At 39.6% G+C, this 14274-nt stretch overlaps 2 protein-coding genes across 4 annotated transcripts; one reads left to right on the top strand and one right to left on the bottom strand.

Moving 5' to 3' along the window:
• The first annotated feature begins 206 nt into the window (after window positions 1–206).
• LOC119737553 (enoyl-CoA delta isomerase 2, peroxisomal-like) lies at window positions 207–5256 on the top strand. Of its 2 annotated transcripts, none has more exons than XM_038211996.1 (6): window positions 207–232; window positions 949–1101; window positions 1936–2114; window positions 2673–2808; window positions 3849–4033; window positions 4874–5256. In XM_038211996.1, the coding sequence occupies exons 2-6, from the start codon at window positions 965–967 to the stop codon at window positions 5041–5043; spliced, it is 807 nt and encodes a 268-aa protein (XP_038067924.1). In that variant the 5' UTR covers window positions 207–232; window positions 949–964; the 3' UTR covers window positions 5044–5256. The 2 variants fall into 2 exon arrangements, with proteins under 2 accessions (XP_038067924.1, XP_038067925.1); XM_038211997.1 differs by having other exon boundaries at window positions 3879–4033; window positions 4874–5254.
• A 2496-nt stretch (window positions 5257–7752) lies between these two features.
• LOC119738300 (phenylalanine--tRNA ligase, mitochondrial-like) lies at window positions 7753–13997 on the bottom strand. 2 transcript variants are annotated; one of them, XM_038213143.1, is made up of 8 exons: window positions 13908–13997; window positions 12424–12922; window positions 11591–11759; window positions 10836–10998; window positions 10488–10619; window positions 9350–9507; window positions 8260–8426; window positions 7753–8061 (listed from the first exon to the last, which is right to left on the bottom strand). In XM_038213143.1, the coding sequence occupies exons 2-8, from the start codon at window positions 12885–12887 to the stop codon at window positions 7938–7940; spliced, it is 1377 nt and encodes a 458-aa protein (XP_038069071.1). In that variant the 5' UTR covers window positions 12888–12922; window positions 13908–13997; the 3' UTR covers window positions 7753–7937. The 2 variants fall into 2 exon arrangements, with proteins under 2 accessions (XP_038069071.1, XP_038069072.1); XM_038213144.1 differs by lacking the exon at window positions 13908–13997 and adding an exon at window positions 13208–13300.
• Between the last annotated feature and the right edge of the window lie 277 nt (window positions 13998–14274).

The raw sequence follows: 14274 nt of genomic DNA, 5'->3' as shown, positions 1-14274 counted from the left end.
CGCGCTGCTACGAATTGACTCTGTTTTTACCCCAGACACCGCATACAAAAACAAATGCTAATGTGTAACGCATATTCAGGCACCAGACTGTTCCTCATTTGCATACGTGTGCAAAAATCTTGCACATGCAAAATATGATCCAATACCAGGGTGAGAGAGCAGGTAGTGGTGGGCGCGTACTGCTCGACACCCTGGGGACGAGGTTGGAGAGCAGACGACTCTCTGAAGAGTGGTCAATATTCTCCTTTTTCGAGGCGTTTATATTAATGAATGGCTTAAATATATTATTACTTGAATAATTTATTCATTATTTGTGATATTGTTGGGTACAGCATTCTATTACTACCGTTTTCATGTTTTTCGTACAATAAGACAAGTGAACTTTTTAATTTTATTGCAAAGTTAAAGTTGAAAGTTGGACTGAGTGACAAAGAGTGACATGACCGAGTGCCCCCATCTAAACTTGCTCCTTGTGTCCTACATGTCTGAAAATGCGCATGGTTGTATGTATTATTTGCATTGCATACTTGAGATTTATATACGTTTGACGGATTGAATGCATGTCTTTTTAAGAGAAGTAAAGTCCTAGAACATGTACTGTCATGACTAGTATTAGTGTTAACAAAGGTCAGTCATTGAAAAAATGTTGAAAAGACATGAATCTGGGACTGAGAAACATTTCCAATTTGTTTGGAAATACTTTGTTGACTCTCCATAGACTTTGTACACAACCGCTGAAGTGGCGTCTGGATACTACATTCTTTCCAAGGTGACAGCTCCTTTTGACACAAAACTGCCTCAGCAAAAGGGTTGAGAAAATGGAAGAGTCCATCCGCCATCTCAAAAAATCTGGGAGGAAAAAATAAGGCTGCCTCCTTTTTTTCAAACAGTCCCGTCGAGAAAATGGTTTTGTGTTTGTTCTTACTTGCACACGTTTATATTTGTCAGACACACCAGAATCATCATGGCTGAAGCTGTGCCTGCTGGGATACATCTCCGCTTTGTCGATGACATCGCTGTGATGTGGCTCAACAACGGGGAGAACAGATTGAACATTAACTCGCTGCGTGCTATGAATGCTGTGTTGGACCAAGTTGAAAGGTAAAGAGTTGGATGTGCTGTGTGTGCCAGACTTGTGAGCAATTCAGATTGAAGACATTTAACCTAGAACTAGATTAACCCTAACCGCCCTGAATCCTTCAAGATCCTCTCTGCCAAAGTGGAGGAATTTGGAGGATTGAGGTTACATGGCAAAAGTGCGTTACTGATTTCATTGGATGCACTTTGTCACGGTTTTGGGCCGGACCTTGTGTTGTTTATACCACCATATTCAAGAAAAAATGGAGGAATTTGCAGGATTGAGGCTACATTTTAACAAAAAGGCCTAGGGAGTTAGGGTTAATTAAAGATGATGTTAGAAGTTGACAGATGCCAGCACTTGCTTATAATGTAAGCAAGTGCTTATTTTTTATCTATTAGGCCAAGTAAAAAAAAAACCAGTTAATCGTCTGGTTTTTTTTAAAAAGAGGAGGATGAGGGCATTTTTTATTTTATATTTTTAATTTTTTCTCCAAGATGGCCGCCAAGTATTTAAATTCAAAATGTTAATGTTAACATTTTCTATGTATTTTATTAAAGCGAAAGACAAGAAAAAAGTAGCTTTTGAGGTGAGAACATTTTTTTTTTAAAAGGATGCCACTTCAAAAAAGGATGCGGGCGAGGACGATCAACTAGTTTTTTTTTTTACTTGGCCTTATTTGAGAAATATGTAATGAGGTAAAACAACGCACCAATAGAACCATGTGGAGTCTATTTGACCTATCGCAGTTTGCAAGTTAGCCACGCCCCTAAGACAACCCTATGGAAGTTTGTAGTTACCTGAAGTAGCAATAATAGCAAGTGGATTCTTATGTCTTTCTTTTCTTTGCAAACAAGCAATGAATCTACAAAAGCCTTGATCATCACTGGAGTTGGCAAATACTTCAGCTGTGGTCTGGACCTGGCTTGGCTGAGCAAGCAAGATGATGACACTCTAACAACATTCTTTTCAGCGTTTGATCAGTTCTTGGCTAGATTGCTTGTCTACCCTATGCCGACAGTGGCAGCCATTAATGGTAAGTTTTCCCAATGGAGAACATTGTCTGTAGGAAAAGTGGAAATCGAAAGTTGGTAATTGCTCAGACTGCAAGACTCTTTATTTTAGAATATTAGCCTATAGAAGTTACCTGCAGAGAGCTGTAGCAGAGTCCTGTCCCAGTCAATCACAAGTCCTGTCCCAGTCAATCACAAGTCCTGTCCCTGTCCATCACAAGTCACAAGTACTGTCCATGTCAATCACAAGTCCTGTCCCAGTCAATCACAAGTCCTGTCCCAGTCGATCACAAGTCCTGTCCCAGTCAATCACAAGTCCTGTCCCAGTCGATCACAATTCCTGTCCCAGTCGATCACAAGTCCTGTCCCAGTCAATCACAAATCCTGTCCCAGTCAATCACAAGTCCTGTCCCAGTCGATCACAAGTCCTGTCCCAGTCAATCACAAGCCCTGTCCCAGTCAATCACAAGTCCTGTCCCACTCAACCACAAGTCAAATCAACAGGCCACAAGCAACATGGGATGAACGGTTCCAAAGAAAGGGCACACAATTTTAAAACTTGTTTACCTTGTGATCTGCAGGTCATGCCTACGCTGCTGGTGGCTTTATGGCTGTGGCTTGTGACTATCGCATCATGAGGACCCAGCGTGGATGGTTCTGCTTCCCAGAGATCAACATCAAATTACCCTTGCAGCCCCCAACAGTGGAGATGATCAGGTATTTAAATAAGATTAAAATACTTCCCACTTTGACCTTTATGTTAATAATTGACGTATGCTGTTCCCTTCTACAGGGTGTCCTCAAATAAATGTCCCTCTCATCAGAGTTGTAGCAGAATTCGGCAAAAAATGAAATGTTATTTCTACTTTTCCTTACATAATTGCAATTGTGAAGCATATTTATTGTACAATTTTCTGTAAAAATTTCCGTCGGATTCAGTTCACCACTTTTCCATATAAACACAGTACTACTTTGCACCATTCCAAGTTTTACGTTAAGCCTAAAATGGCTTTTTGATTAAATTAATCAACTAAAGAGGAGGAATACTATTGTTGACACTTCTTATTGTTGACTGTTATGAACCTTAATTTATGTAGTCAATGATAATATTATTTCGTCGGGTGCCCGGCAGAAGGGCATATGAGCGTTCTGATGCAAAAATCATTTTCAAGAAAATTGCATTGAAAGGTTCCATTGTTCCCCCGCGCGCAACGCCGCATTATGTATCCAATGTTCTCCCACACGAATCATACGAATTTGAAATTTGTCACACGTATGAATCATAAGTTTTGGATCAACTTGTATTAATTTCTGATGAAAATGTTTAAATTTCATTCAAATGGAGGCAGTTTTCTGCATATGCCCTTTTGCTGGGAACATTTTGGTCATTACGCGCTATTGCATAAGGGCATATGCACATATGCCCTTCTGCCGGGCACACGACGATTTATGATTAATAAGTTGCAATAAAAATACTGACACCAACAAAAGTAAACCTGTAATGTTAAAATAAATTACTTGCAGAGAAACACATTGTGTACGCTCTCAATGTATGTATTGTCAAACTTGGAATGAAGCAAAATAGACTGGTGTTACATAATGGCCTTTGTTTCAAAACGACTGGGCCCAATCCAACAAAAACTTCACATAAGAAAGAAAATAATGTTTGGGCTCATCAAGTCTATAATTGAATTTGCCAATTTTCATAAATTACGAGAATTCTGATACACCCTCCTTTTTTGGGACACTCGGTATAGAGTACAATGCAGTATTGTGTGTGCATGTAGGATGAAGATTCGGGATAATTTAGTCTTCCGGGATTTGGTGATGTACGGTCAGCGAGTGACCGGTGAGGAGGCCAAAGAGAAAGGTGTGGTGGACAAATGCGTGGACATGAAGGACCTGATGGACACTGCAATAGCCTTCACAAGGGAGCGCATTGGTAACGGTCAATTTACAATTTCCTTTTGTAAATGTGATATCAATCAAACATCCTCGGCACATTGTCCTAGTGATTAGTTCCCTAAGTAAAAGATAAAATCCCACAGATCCCTTGTATTGCAGTCATCTTAGAGGCATGTGCTTTTGTTTTATTTATTATCGCTGAATTAAAATCAAAACACCTCAAAGATAACTGTTGAATACAGAGGGTGTAGTTAAAACAACATTTGGATCACGCAACCCAACTTCATAATTAACATCTTAAAGGGAATGTACATCATTGGCTTTTGCTCTAATTTTCAGAAATGAACAATTTGAGAGGTTAGTATAATAGATCAAATATTGTTACACTGACATTTTTGAAGTTTTGTGTTCGAAAAGGTTGGAAAAACCAAGAAAAACAAAAATGTTACAGCAGTCTGGTTCCCTGACTCCACAAAAGATAAAATGTGTCAATTTATAGATGATGGAAAATTGTAGGGCAAGGGAACCAGTCTAGCTGGCTTGCACCCGTTCATGAACATGTAACCAATAGCAAACAAAATTTGGACTGAAAAAATGGTAAATTTGGAGCAGTAGTTGAAAAATAGTTAGGTTTTTCCAACGCTGGTCGGCCGACCACCGTTGGAAATGTTTACAAAAATACAATTTTCTTGAAAACGACTTCACACCAGGTGCTATAATTTTACAAGATGCTTGAGACTGTCATTTACCAACATCCTAGTAAGGTATTTCGTAAAAACTTGGTAGTTTTATTTTTCGATGTTTGCAAATGTTGTATATTCCCTTTAAAGTTTCTGTTTTTTAATATTCTATTCCATGATCCATTTCCTTTCCTCAGGTGCGGATGGTTTTGACAGGACCACAGTGCATCTGATGAAGCATAACCTGTACGGGATCATCGTCGAGAAGTCAAAGAGGGATATCAGTGGTGCCGCCGCCGGAAAGCTGGACACACAGGAGCAATTGAAACGGGCCCATGATGCAAGGCAAGGCAAGGCAAGGCTCTAACCACCAGAGATTTCCACTGGAGGCGAGCGTACTTGTGGTCTGTGGAATTTATGAGCTCAAGTGGCTTGATTTTAAATAATGCAGAATCGTAATCAAGTCATCAGAAGTAGTGACAAAGGCACTCCTTTGTCATTGTTATTTGGTGACATGATTTGTGACGGGACTTGTGATTAACTTCCGAGTGACTCAATCAAAAAAACAAATCCAAACTAGAAAGCACTCAGAGAGCGCAAAACCTCCGCCAAGGCTAAACAATTCCCTGCCCCCTGCATATCGTCAGTATACACCATAGAGCTATATTACATTACTAGAGCGCTAACTCGATGTACAACGTAATGCCTGAGCGCATCCATGTTTATGCACAAACCTATGGAAAACTCGAAATTTTGTACGGCTTTTGTACGGCTATTTGCATATCTGCGTTTGTATTCCATACCGGTGCGTCACCGAAGGCGATACGCCCAAAACCGAAACGCACAATCAGCAAATGAGCGTTTCATTTTGCTCTACGCAAACAGCGCAACGCGTGCGGGTCCCTCCGCTGCAGATGCTTTTCGCCGTGACGTTTTTGATTTGTCATGACGCGCTTAAGTTGTTTGCGTATCTTCTACTTGCGCGTTGCATTTAGAGTACACTTTTAAAATTCAATCCATCTATTTTGATTGTGTTCTACAAACATGCACATAAATTCAAAATGTCTACGCCTAGAGCAGCTACAAAGCGTCCCGCACGCAAGGAGGAGGAGTTAGCGCTCTAGTAATTTAATATAGCTCTATGGTATACACCCAAAAGAAATACTCGCATATCCACTGGACTTCCATATTGTAAACCATAACAACAAAAAAGTCAAATGCCAAAACCTGATGAAATCAGTCTAAGTATGAAATACAGTAGATCAATATACCTGCACATCTTAAAAGTTTTTTTAAAAAAACGCTGTGCTTTTTAAAAATTGTCAAGTATAAACACACACAATTAAATGATGCAATGACATTAGCAGGTTCACTAATAAAAGGAAAGTAGGTTTTGCACTTTTAGTAGCTATTGCAGAAAGGCCGTCATAGGTAACAATCCCATAAGATGAAGTGATGGTCATGAATAATTAACCTAATCTGTTAATTATAAAAAAAAAATTCAGCATCATGTTTTAAGCTGCAAAGGGAAATTTTAATGTGCTTTGCGCATAGTTTCCATAGTTTCATACAGGTGATTGATTTCATCGTGGTAGTTTTTACATCTCGAAAAAAATTTTTTTTAAATAAACTGAGCAACCATAAGTTAATGAAACATTAAAAACACCTTAAAATTTCATAGTCTATTTTATTTTCAAAAGGGCCAAATGCTTACAGTAGTAAAGTTGTAAACCTGTCATTAAAACAATTTTATTGTTTCAAAATAATTCTTGACAAAAGGGATTGCAGCTTGTAAACTCGATGTATTTTCATGTGCATAATTTTCAAAGAAAATGTAAATTTTATACAATTGTAAAAAAAAATTGTACAAATATATTTTATATAATTATGTCTTGCACTGCATATTCAAACTGAATAAAACAAATCATAAAAAAAAAAAATTGGGATGTGTTATTCACCATTCATAATTTTGTATTTGAAGTTTTTAACTGTTTTTTTTTACCAACAACTCTTTAAAGGGAATATACAACATTTGCAAACATCGAAAAATAAAACTACCAAGTTTTTGCGAAATACCTTAATAGGATGTTGGTAAATGACAGTCTAAAGCATCCTGAAAAATTATGGCACCTGGTATACTGTCATTTTCAAGAAAAGTGGTATTTTTGTATCAATTTCCAACGCTGATCGGCCGATCAGCGTTGGAAACAACTGGCTTTTTTTCAAATACTGGCCCCAATTGACCATTGCACTTGTTTGCAATCGATTACAAACCTATGAACGGGTACGAGCCAGCTAGACTGGTTCCCTGACCTTACAATTCCCCAATGTATGTAAACTGCTCTGTTTCTTCTTATATGGAGTCAGGGAGCCAGACTACAGGAAAATGATCGTTTTTCTTGGTTTTTATAGCATTTTCGAACCCAAAACCTCCAAAAAGTCAGTGTAACTATATTTGCTTTATATTTCCAACCCCCCAATTCCATCCATTTCTGAAAATTACAGCAAAAGCAAATGATGTATATTCCCTTTAATTTGTTGTAATAATTGCGACCAGATTATAATGAGAGCATGAGTCTAGTACAAAACTGTCAAATTAACCTCAGCTAAAACCCTGTGAAAAAAAGGTCAGTCATTGCAAAAATGTTGAAAAGACATGAATCTGGGACTGAAAAACACTTCCAATTTTGTTAGGTATACTTACAAAATTTACTTCACTCTCCATTGACTTTGTACACAACCGCTAAAGTGGCGTCTGGAAACTACATGTACATTCTTTCCCCAGATTCAGTAACTGATGCCCTTAACAACATGTGATACAGTAAACAAACTTTCAAAACAAGCAGTTGTAGTCAAGACTTTTCCAAGACCATTCGAAACCTTGTTTTTGATCAAGTATTTAATTTTGCGAGACAAAATAAGTTTACAAAAGCTAGCTTTTACATTTTCATTACTTGTGGAAGGAAAGCCTGATATTTGAGTAAACTTTCTTTATATCAGGTGATAATAAGTTTTTTTCAAATCTAAACTGTCTGGAGACCTTTCAGAATCTTACAGGGACCCATTACCACAATAAAATAATAATTTTAGAGTCTTAACTAAAGCAAGCTGAATGATTTGTAAACTGACTGGAAGCATTTAAAGCCTTCACTCACGGACCAAATGAAGTCCGATGTTATACGAGCATCTGCATGAGGTCTCAACAATAGGTCTCAACTACATCACTGAACTGCAGAATTTTGGTTTAAGAATAATCCCCGCTCATTTCATCCTCATCTCTAATCCCAGTCTCTCCTGGGCTGTCCTCCCAATACTAATGTGCATGTCTCCTGCCTCCTCCTTCGTCAATGTCTTCTCCATGCTACGGTAGACGATGCGGTAACACCTAAGGATGGAAATGCATATTTTAAATATTTAGCAAAAACCTTCACACATAATTACTTAAATATTCAGGCAAAACATTACAAAGGCTTGTGTCTGCCCCAGCGAAAGTTTAGTCACATGAAGGAGGAGCACTCAACATTAAACATTAAACATTTTTTCGTTTAAACACTCGAACATGAAAACATCAGATCTAAAGTACCTGCTGGTCCGCTCCGTCTTTGGATGCTGGAACTCATCCACCAGGCTGACTTGCTCGACGAGGTCGCCGGCCACGGTCCGGACTAGGTCGTAGAAGTCATTTGATGTGTACTCGTCCGGACACCAGAAGGACAGGTCTTGAATGAGGGGCGGGTACTTGCTGAAGGGCTGAGTATAATTAAAGTACAGGGAAAGTCATTGGATTATTTGCCTGTCAATCAACCAACAGACCTGAGACCAAATGGCGTCGAGATCTGTTTCCTATGGGAGCCAGGTGGGGACAAGTGCCACCAAGCTCCCATAAGAAAGCGCATATGTAAATAAAGTCTGTCGTCATTATGTCTCATGACTTTTGGTGAGGTGATCACAGTAACTTGGTCAAACTTGGCCACTTGCACTGAGATTAATGTACACAAACCAAAGATTCCTTTCTCTGCTCATCTCAAGTGAGACAATTCCAATCAAATCATTGACAAAGGCACAGACTTCAACAAGTTCCATCCCTTTCTCTGCTAACCTCAAATGAGACATGTCCAATCAAATCATCGACAGTAACTATACAAAAAAAACATCACTTGAAAGTGGAGTGTCATGGCCGAGTGGTTCAGAGCACTGGACTCGAACTCTGGTTTTTCTGATCAGCAGAGTGTGGGTTCGAGTCCTGGTCTTGACACTTGTGTCCTTAAGCAAGACACTTAACCATTATTGCTTTGTTCTTTGGATGGGACATAAAGCCGTAGGTCCCGTGCGTTGTATAGCACGTGAAAGAACCCCGTAAACCTAAGAGAAGGGGTTCACCCTGGTGTTTCTGGCAGTGCGTTTATCCTCGTACATATGAGGCTGCACTTTCAAGGAAGGAAGGCAGGAAGGAAGGGTTGGTCTATGCCCACAATTTAGAACAGTCTGTCCCCGATAAATCAAGTCTAGCTTTTGTTTAAATGAAAACTCACAGGAATCAAACAATTCGTTCACTTTCTCTTCTAATCTCAACCAAGACAGATCCAATCAAATCGTTGATAGTTACTATACCAAAAAAAACCCACATGTAATTTGGTTTTTACTAAACAGAATCAAGTGAAAAGTGCACAAACCTTAAATTTGACTTTAGTAGGGTCCTGGACTTTAAATTGTGACAGAAATCTTTCATCTTCACTCCAGAAGAGCCTGATGTCAGGGATGTCATAGAGTATCATGGCTAGACGCTCCAGGCCTACACCAAAGGCATAGCCAATTTTGTCACCAGCTCCGGCTGCATTCAGGAAATCAAGACAACAGAAGCAAAGTTTTAACAATCAGCTTCTGAGGATCTGTGAAGGAACTATAGAGGAGCCTTCTGTTAGCAATCCACAGAAAGGCAGTTAACCAGATTTCAAAAAAACTTCCTCAAATACAGGCTAGTTGACGATAGTTGGACTACTTTATTTGATTGTTTGGGACTGGCCTCCAGGTCAAGCCAAGACCCAATAAATTAAAATGTCCAGCACAGTACTGTGCTAGGACCAGATAAAGAATAAGAATAAGAATCCTAAGCCCTATTTCATAGATGTACTATTAACCAAACAATATTGCACACAGCAAATTAATCCTCCTATGCAAACATGCATTCAAGTCTTTGCAAATTTGTTCTTTCATTCAAAATCAATTGATTGACTGTACAGAGCTCCCAGCCAAAGCCAACATAAAGCAGGATTGACTGGCTGTGACTGTTTATGTAACTTGATACAGCTGTGCTTTGACTGTGGGTGATTGATAAGCCAGCTGTGCCTACCACTTGCCTGCTTTTGTCTGTTGACCGAATTTGACTAGTCACAGTGCTTGCTTGAAATATGATCACACTGTTGCTGACTAGCCTGTGTAAAAGGCATGGCAGGGGGAGATGAATTTTTTTTTGTCTGTGACCATTCAGACAGCAGGAGCGTTGGTGTATAAAGTCTATGGAAAGTTGCATGCATTTTTAAATTATTTTCTAACAAAATTGGAAATGTTTCTCTCGGACCCAGATCCATGTCTTTTCCACATTTTTGTGATGACTGACCTTCATGGATATAATATATGGTGGAAAAAAAGTGGCGTGGGGATGCAACGTTCTTTCTGGAGGGTGTGCTAGGCCAAAAATCAACACAGAATAGCAATAAACATCACCCAACACTTTAGCCGCAGACCCTTTTTTCTGTCCAACAAATTTCCCTGTGCTTAGCCACTAAATACAATAAAGACAGGTAGACCCACCTGAATCCAGCAGCTGGTGTGACATAATCCCGCTGCCAAGAACCTCCAACCACTCTCCTTGGAATTTGATCTCCAGCTCCCAGGAGGGGTGAGTAAACGGAAACTCTGCCTCTATCCAGCGACTCTCCAGATCTGGAGGAACAAAACCAAAGTTCTTACATTTTAAATCAAAGTAAATTTACCTTAATTAGCTTTAAAAACCATTCAATTTCCTTTATTTGGATTTTTCAGAAGTGTCCTCCATCTCAAGCCAATTTTACCAGCTTTATGTAATATAATTGTGTCAATTTCGCTTCCTGGTTCATTGGTCTGTTTGTCTTCTTTTCTTTATTGTCTGTGGATTCCCACCTTCTCTGAAGAGATGCTTCATACAGCTGACCAGCGTGTTCTTGAGTTCATACTCAACCAGCTTGACAGCTTCCAGTGTGTGTTGACCCTGCTTCTCCACGGTCCGACAGCCCGGTGAACTCTCAAACAGTCTCAGGTTCTTGTCGTCGCACTTGTCAAATAACTGAAATGAGTATCAGGCAATCACCTGAATATATCAACACCTTAGCCTGAAAACCGCATGTCCGAATATTTTGTCTCAAAGTGAGTGTTTACTAGGCTGGTTCTGGGCCCCTTGATTAAAACCAAAAGAATTAAGATAAGAGGGGGCGAGATACAGTCCAGAGGAGAGAGCTCGGGGTTCACTATTTTCACAAGATGAACATCACTGCACACCAAGTATCATTCAGTGACAGTTCACTTTTGCACTGCTGTAGGAATACTTTTGCACATGAATTTTATAATAGAAGATTATAAATCCAATTCCTAGAATCTCTTTAATTCCTGGAGGTGTTCCAAACCTTCAAGTTTTATCAAGCTTTGGCTTCTGTCTTCAGTTCGACAATATTTTTCAAGCCTTAAGTTTAATTTGTTTGAAACCAACAGAACTTACACAAACCTTTGGGTTAATATCATGATTGGGTGTTCATTACCAGAAAATGGATCCAATAATGAGTCGTTTTTATTGCAACAGGGAAAAAATCACGAAACTGGAGCCTGAAGACTAAGCTACAGGTGAAAACGGGGTTTGGAACACCAAATATTAATTATCCAACCTCGTGCGGCGTATACAGTCGGACCGCTTCTAGCTGATGGAAGACAGGGTAGTGACTAGCGTCGATCTCATCCCTGCGGTACACATCGCCAGTGACCAAGAAGGCATCGAGACCAGCCTTGACCAACTCATGCTCGTGGGCCGAGGTGTGTGCTCGAAGCATGTAATCCCTTAAAGCAAACATAATCACACAAAAGAGAACAAAATACTTGAGATCACAACTTAAATCGTACTGGAAAAGGCAGGTAAAATTTGAAAAAGGCAGTGTTTGGGGCTGAGGACATTTTACCGTCCAATGGAAAATAAATCTGCGTTTTAAATCCTCCTGTCCTTTCAGTTCTTTCAGTCACTATCAATCAAGTGACTGTTTTCAACAGTTAAGAGCCTACACAGAGCAAGATTGACTGGCTGTGAGTGTATATGTAACTTGATACACCTGTGCTCGACTGTAGGTGATTGATAAGATATCTGTGCCACCAGTTTCCTGCTTTTGTCTGTTGACTGAATTTGACTAGTCAGAGTGCGTTCATGAAATATGATCTGACTATTTGTGACTAGCCTGTGTAAAAGAAAAGGCATGGCAGTGGAAGTGGATGGAATTTTTGACTGTCTGTGACTGTTAAAACTGTAGGAGGGTTAACACTCTTTCAAGATTTTGAAAAAAATCTTTCAAATTGTATTAAAGGATTTTGTAAGAATGAGGACAGCACACTCACTATTACTTTGTTCCAATTTTGTTCAACTGGAACAGTGTTCTGGCTGTCCAAGGTTCAAATCCTGTTCTCGACAATTTTTTTTTCAAACCAAATATTGGCTTTTTTAATTAATGGATACCTGTTTATGTAATAGTTATCTCCCTTTTGTCTGCTGATGTGATCCTTGGGAGTAGTGAGGCTGTCAAAGTTTTGCTGCATAGTTACCACTGGCGAGATGTTGTCATAGACGGAGAACAACGGGTTGCCACGGCGATTCAAATAGGCTCCATAGAAGAAGTCGGTGATGCGTTCTTTGATGAGGCACAAAGGGTGGTGTTTTTGGTTGTGGAGGTTTTGGCCCACGCGGGATATAATCTTAGGAGTGACTGTCGTCATGTCGTCTCTTTGAAACGACCGGCCGTCAACGAAGATGGTATCGGGGTTAGAGTTTGCCACTGATGATGCATATCTGGCATGTTTGCATGGCAATCGTATGGCCTGGTTATTGGCAAAATTCACATTTGTAAATAAACTCTTTCTGAGGGTGCTGCATCTGCTGCTGTTATGCCGTAGGCATCTGCACATCTCTCTTGTTAGCGCCATTGTTGAGTGAAGTTTTTAAAGTTTGGTGGTGCAGTCTGTAAAAGAAACAAAATTGGGAATTAGCTGGCTCTAGGCAATATGAATTTAGAATAAGGGTCTTAGTGTAAACTTTAACTAACTATAACTAGGCCCCTCTAATGGCTGTTAGGTGCCGTACTCAGCATAAATGATCAAGGCACTTTGTGATTGGCTGTTCTGATCCCAGAATGTGATTTTTTTTCCCCGCATGTGATATGGCCATAACCCAGGCACGACGTGCTTCATGTGTGTGTACGTTAACAACAGTAGATACATTTTGGTCGGGGAGCAGTTGTACACACCTGGAGTTGCACCGAAAATACCTCTTTTTATCTGGTTCGAATTGATCTTATTCTCATTTTGAGTTGATTCTTTGCTGCAAGGATAAATAAAAGTGACATTCTGATATTTCTCGACACATTTGAACAGTTGGCAATGACTTCTTCTTGAATATCAGCAGGTTTAATTTGTGGACAGAGGGCAGGGCTTAGTTTTTTTAGGGAAATTAAGGGGTAAAAGACGACGATGACAAACAGAAAATAAACTAAAAAAGAAAGATGGCGAACTGCTAAAAAAGGTAGGAAAGTCACATTTTCTTTGAAAGTGCTTTCAAAATTACAACTAACATGAGTTTATCTGAAGCAAAAAGACTGCTTTAGCCTGCAAAAGGCACTTTGGTACTGGACAGTCATCTGCAAAAGTCAGTTGAACAGAACTCGTAAAAAATAGAGGTGTCCTAAACTAAAGATAAGGATTACCCGTGAGAGTAAGTGAACCCCCCGACAGTTGCCCAACGCCCGCCCCAACATGGGCCAAGGCTCCCAACATGCCCAATAAAAAGTCTCACTCTCAGGAAAACAAACTACTAGTACTAGTACATCATACATGTAGGCCACCTGATATTATCTCGTCATATTTAGGCTACAAAGCATTTATGAATCTTCAATAATCAGACACAATAATTAACAATTATGATGGTAAAAAGGGAAAAATTCTGCTTACTTAAACCCATCCCCCGCGAAAATGTGCATGTGCAGACGATCGTCGTGGACTGCGGCCGTAAGTTTTAAGGGCGCCCTCAAGTGACGGAAAAATGTCGTGCATGCTGGTCTAAATTGGAGGGGCGGGGCTAAAACGCCAATGGGTACGACAAAATACATTTTACACTTTCAGTTATGCTGACCTAAAAAGAGTGCCTGGACAATGGGTGCTCGGAAAACAGAACCTCAGTTTTCTCTCTAGAAATTTATAAAATATAGTTTATGGACTGTTTACATACTGTTCCCAGAAAAGTGTAGCCAAATAATAATCCTAAAACATGTCAGTTTTAGAAACACCGAAAGTGCCACCTCTAATTATCTGTACTGAG

Source organism: Patiria miniata, unplaced genomic scaffold, assembly GCF_015706575.1.
Source record: "Patiria miniata isolate m_02_andy unplaced genomic scaffold, ASM1570657v1 HiC_scaffold_3, whole genome shotgun sequence".
Classification (NCBI taxonomy): Eukaryota; Metazoa; Echinodermata; class Asteroidea; order Valvatida; family Asterinidae; genus Patiria; species Patiria miniata.
The sequence above is the reverse complement of the archived record's forward strand: the minus strand, read 5'-3'. Positions and strand labels throughout refer to the sequence as shown.

What these genes read in the sequence shown, in the direction of transcription:
- LOC119737553 (XM_038211996.1), top strand. Translation starts at nt 965, where the DNA reads ATGGCTGAAGCTGTGCCTGCTGGGATACATCTCCGCTTTGTCGATGAC. An exon ending in GACAGTGGCAGCCATTAATG is followed by an intron (nt 2,115 to 2,672) that starts GTAAGTTTTCCC and finishes TGTGATCTGCAG; the next exon opens with GTCATGCCTACGCTGCTGGT. An exon ending in CTTCACAAGGGAGCGCATTG is followed by an intron (nt 4,034 to 4,873) that starts GTAACGGTCAAT and finishes TCCTTTCCTCAG; the next exon opens with GTGCGGATGGTTTTGACAGG.
- LOC119738300 (XM_038213143.1), bottom strand. Translation starts at nt 12,887, where the DNA reads ATGGCGCTAACAAGAGAGATGTGCAGATGCCTACGGCATAACAGCAGC. An exon ending in GAAGCATCTCTTCAGAGAAG is followed by an intron (nt 10,620 to 10,835) that starts GTGGGAATCCAC and finishes TTGTTCCTCCAG; the next exon opens with ATCTGGAGAGTCGCTGGATA. An exon ending in AAGACGGAGCGGACCAGCAG is followed by an intron (nt 8,062 to 8,259) that starts GTACTTTAGATC and finishes TTCCATCCTTAG; the next exon opens with GTGTTACCGCATCGTCTACC.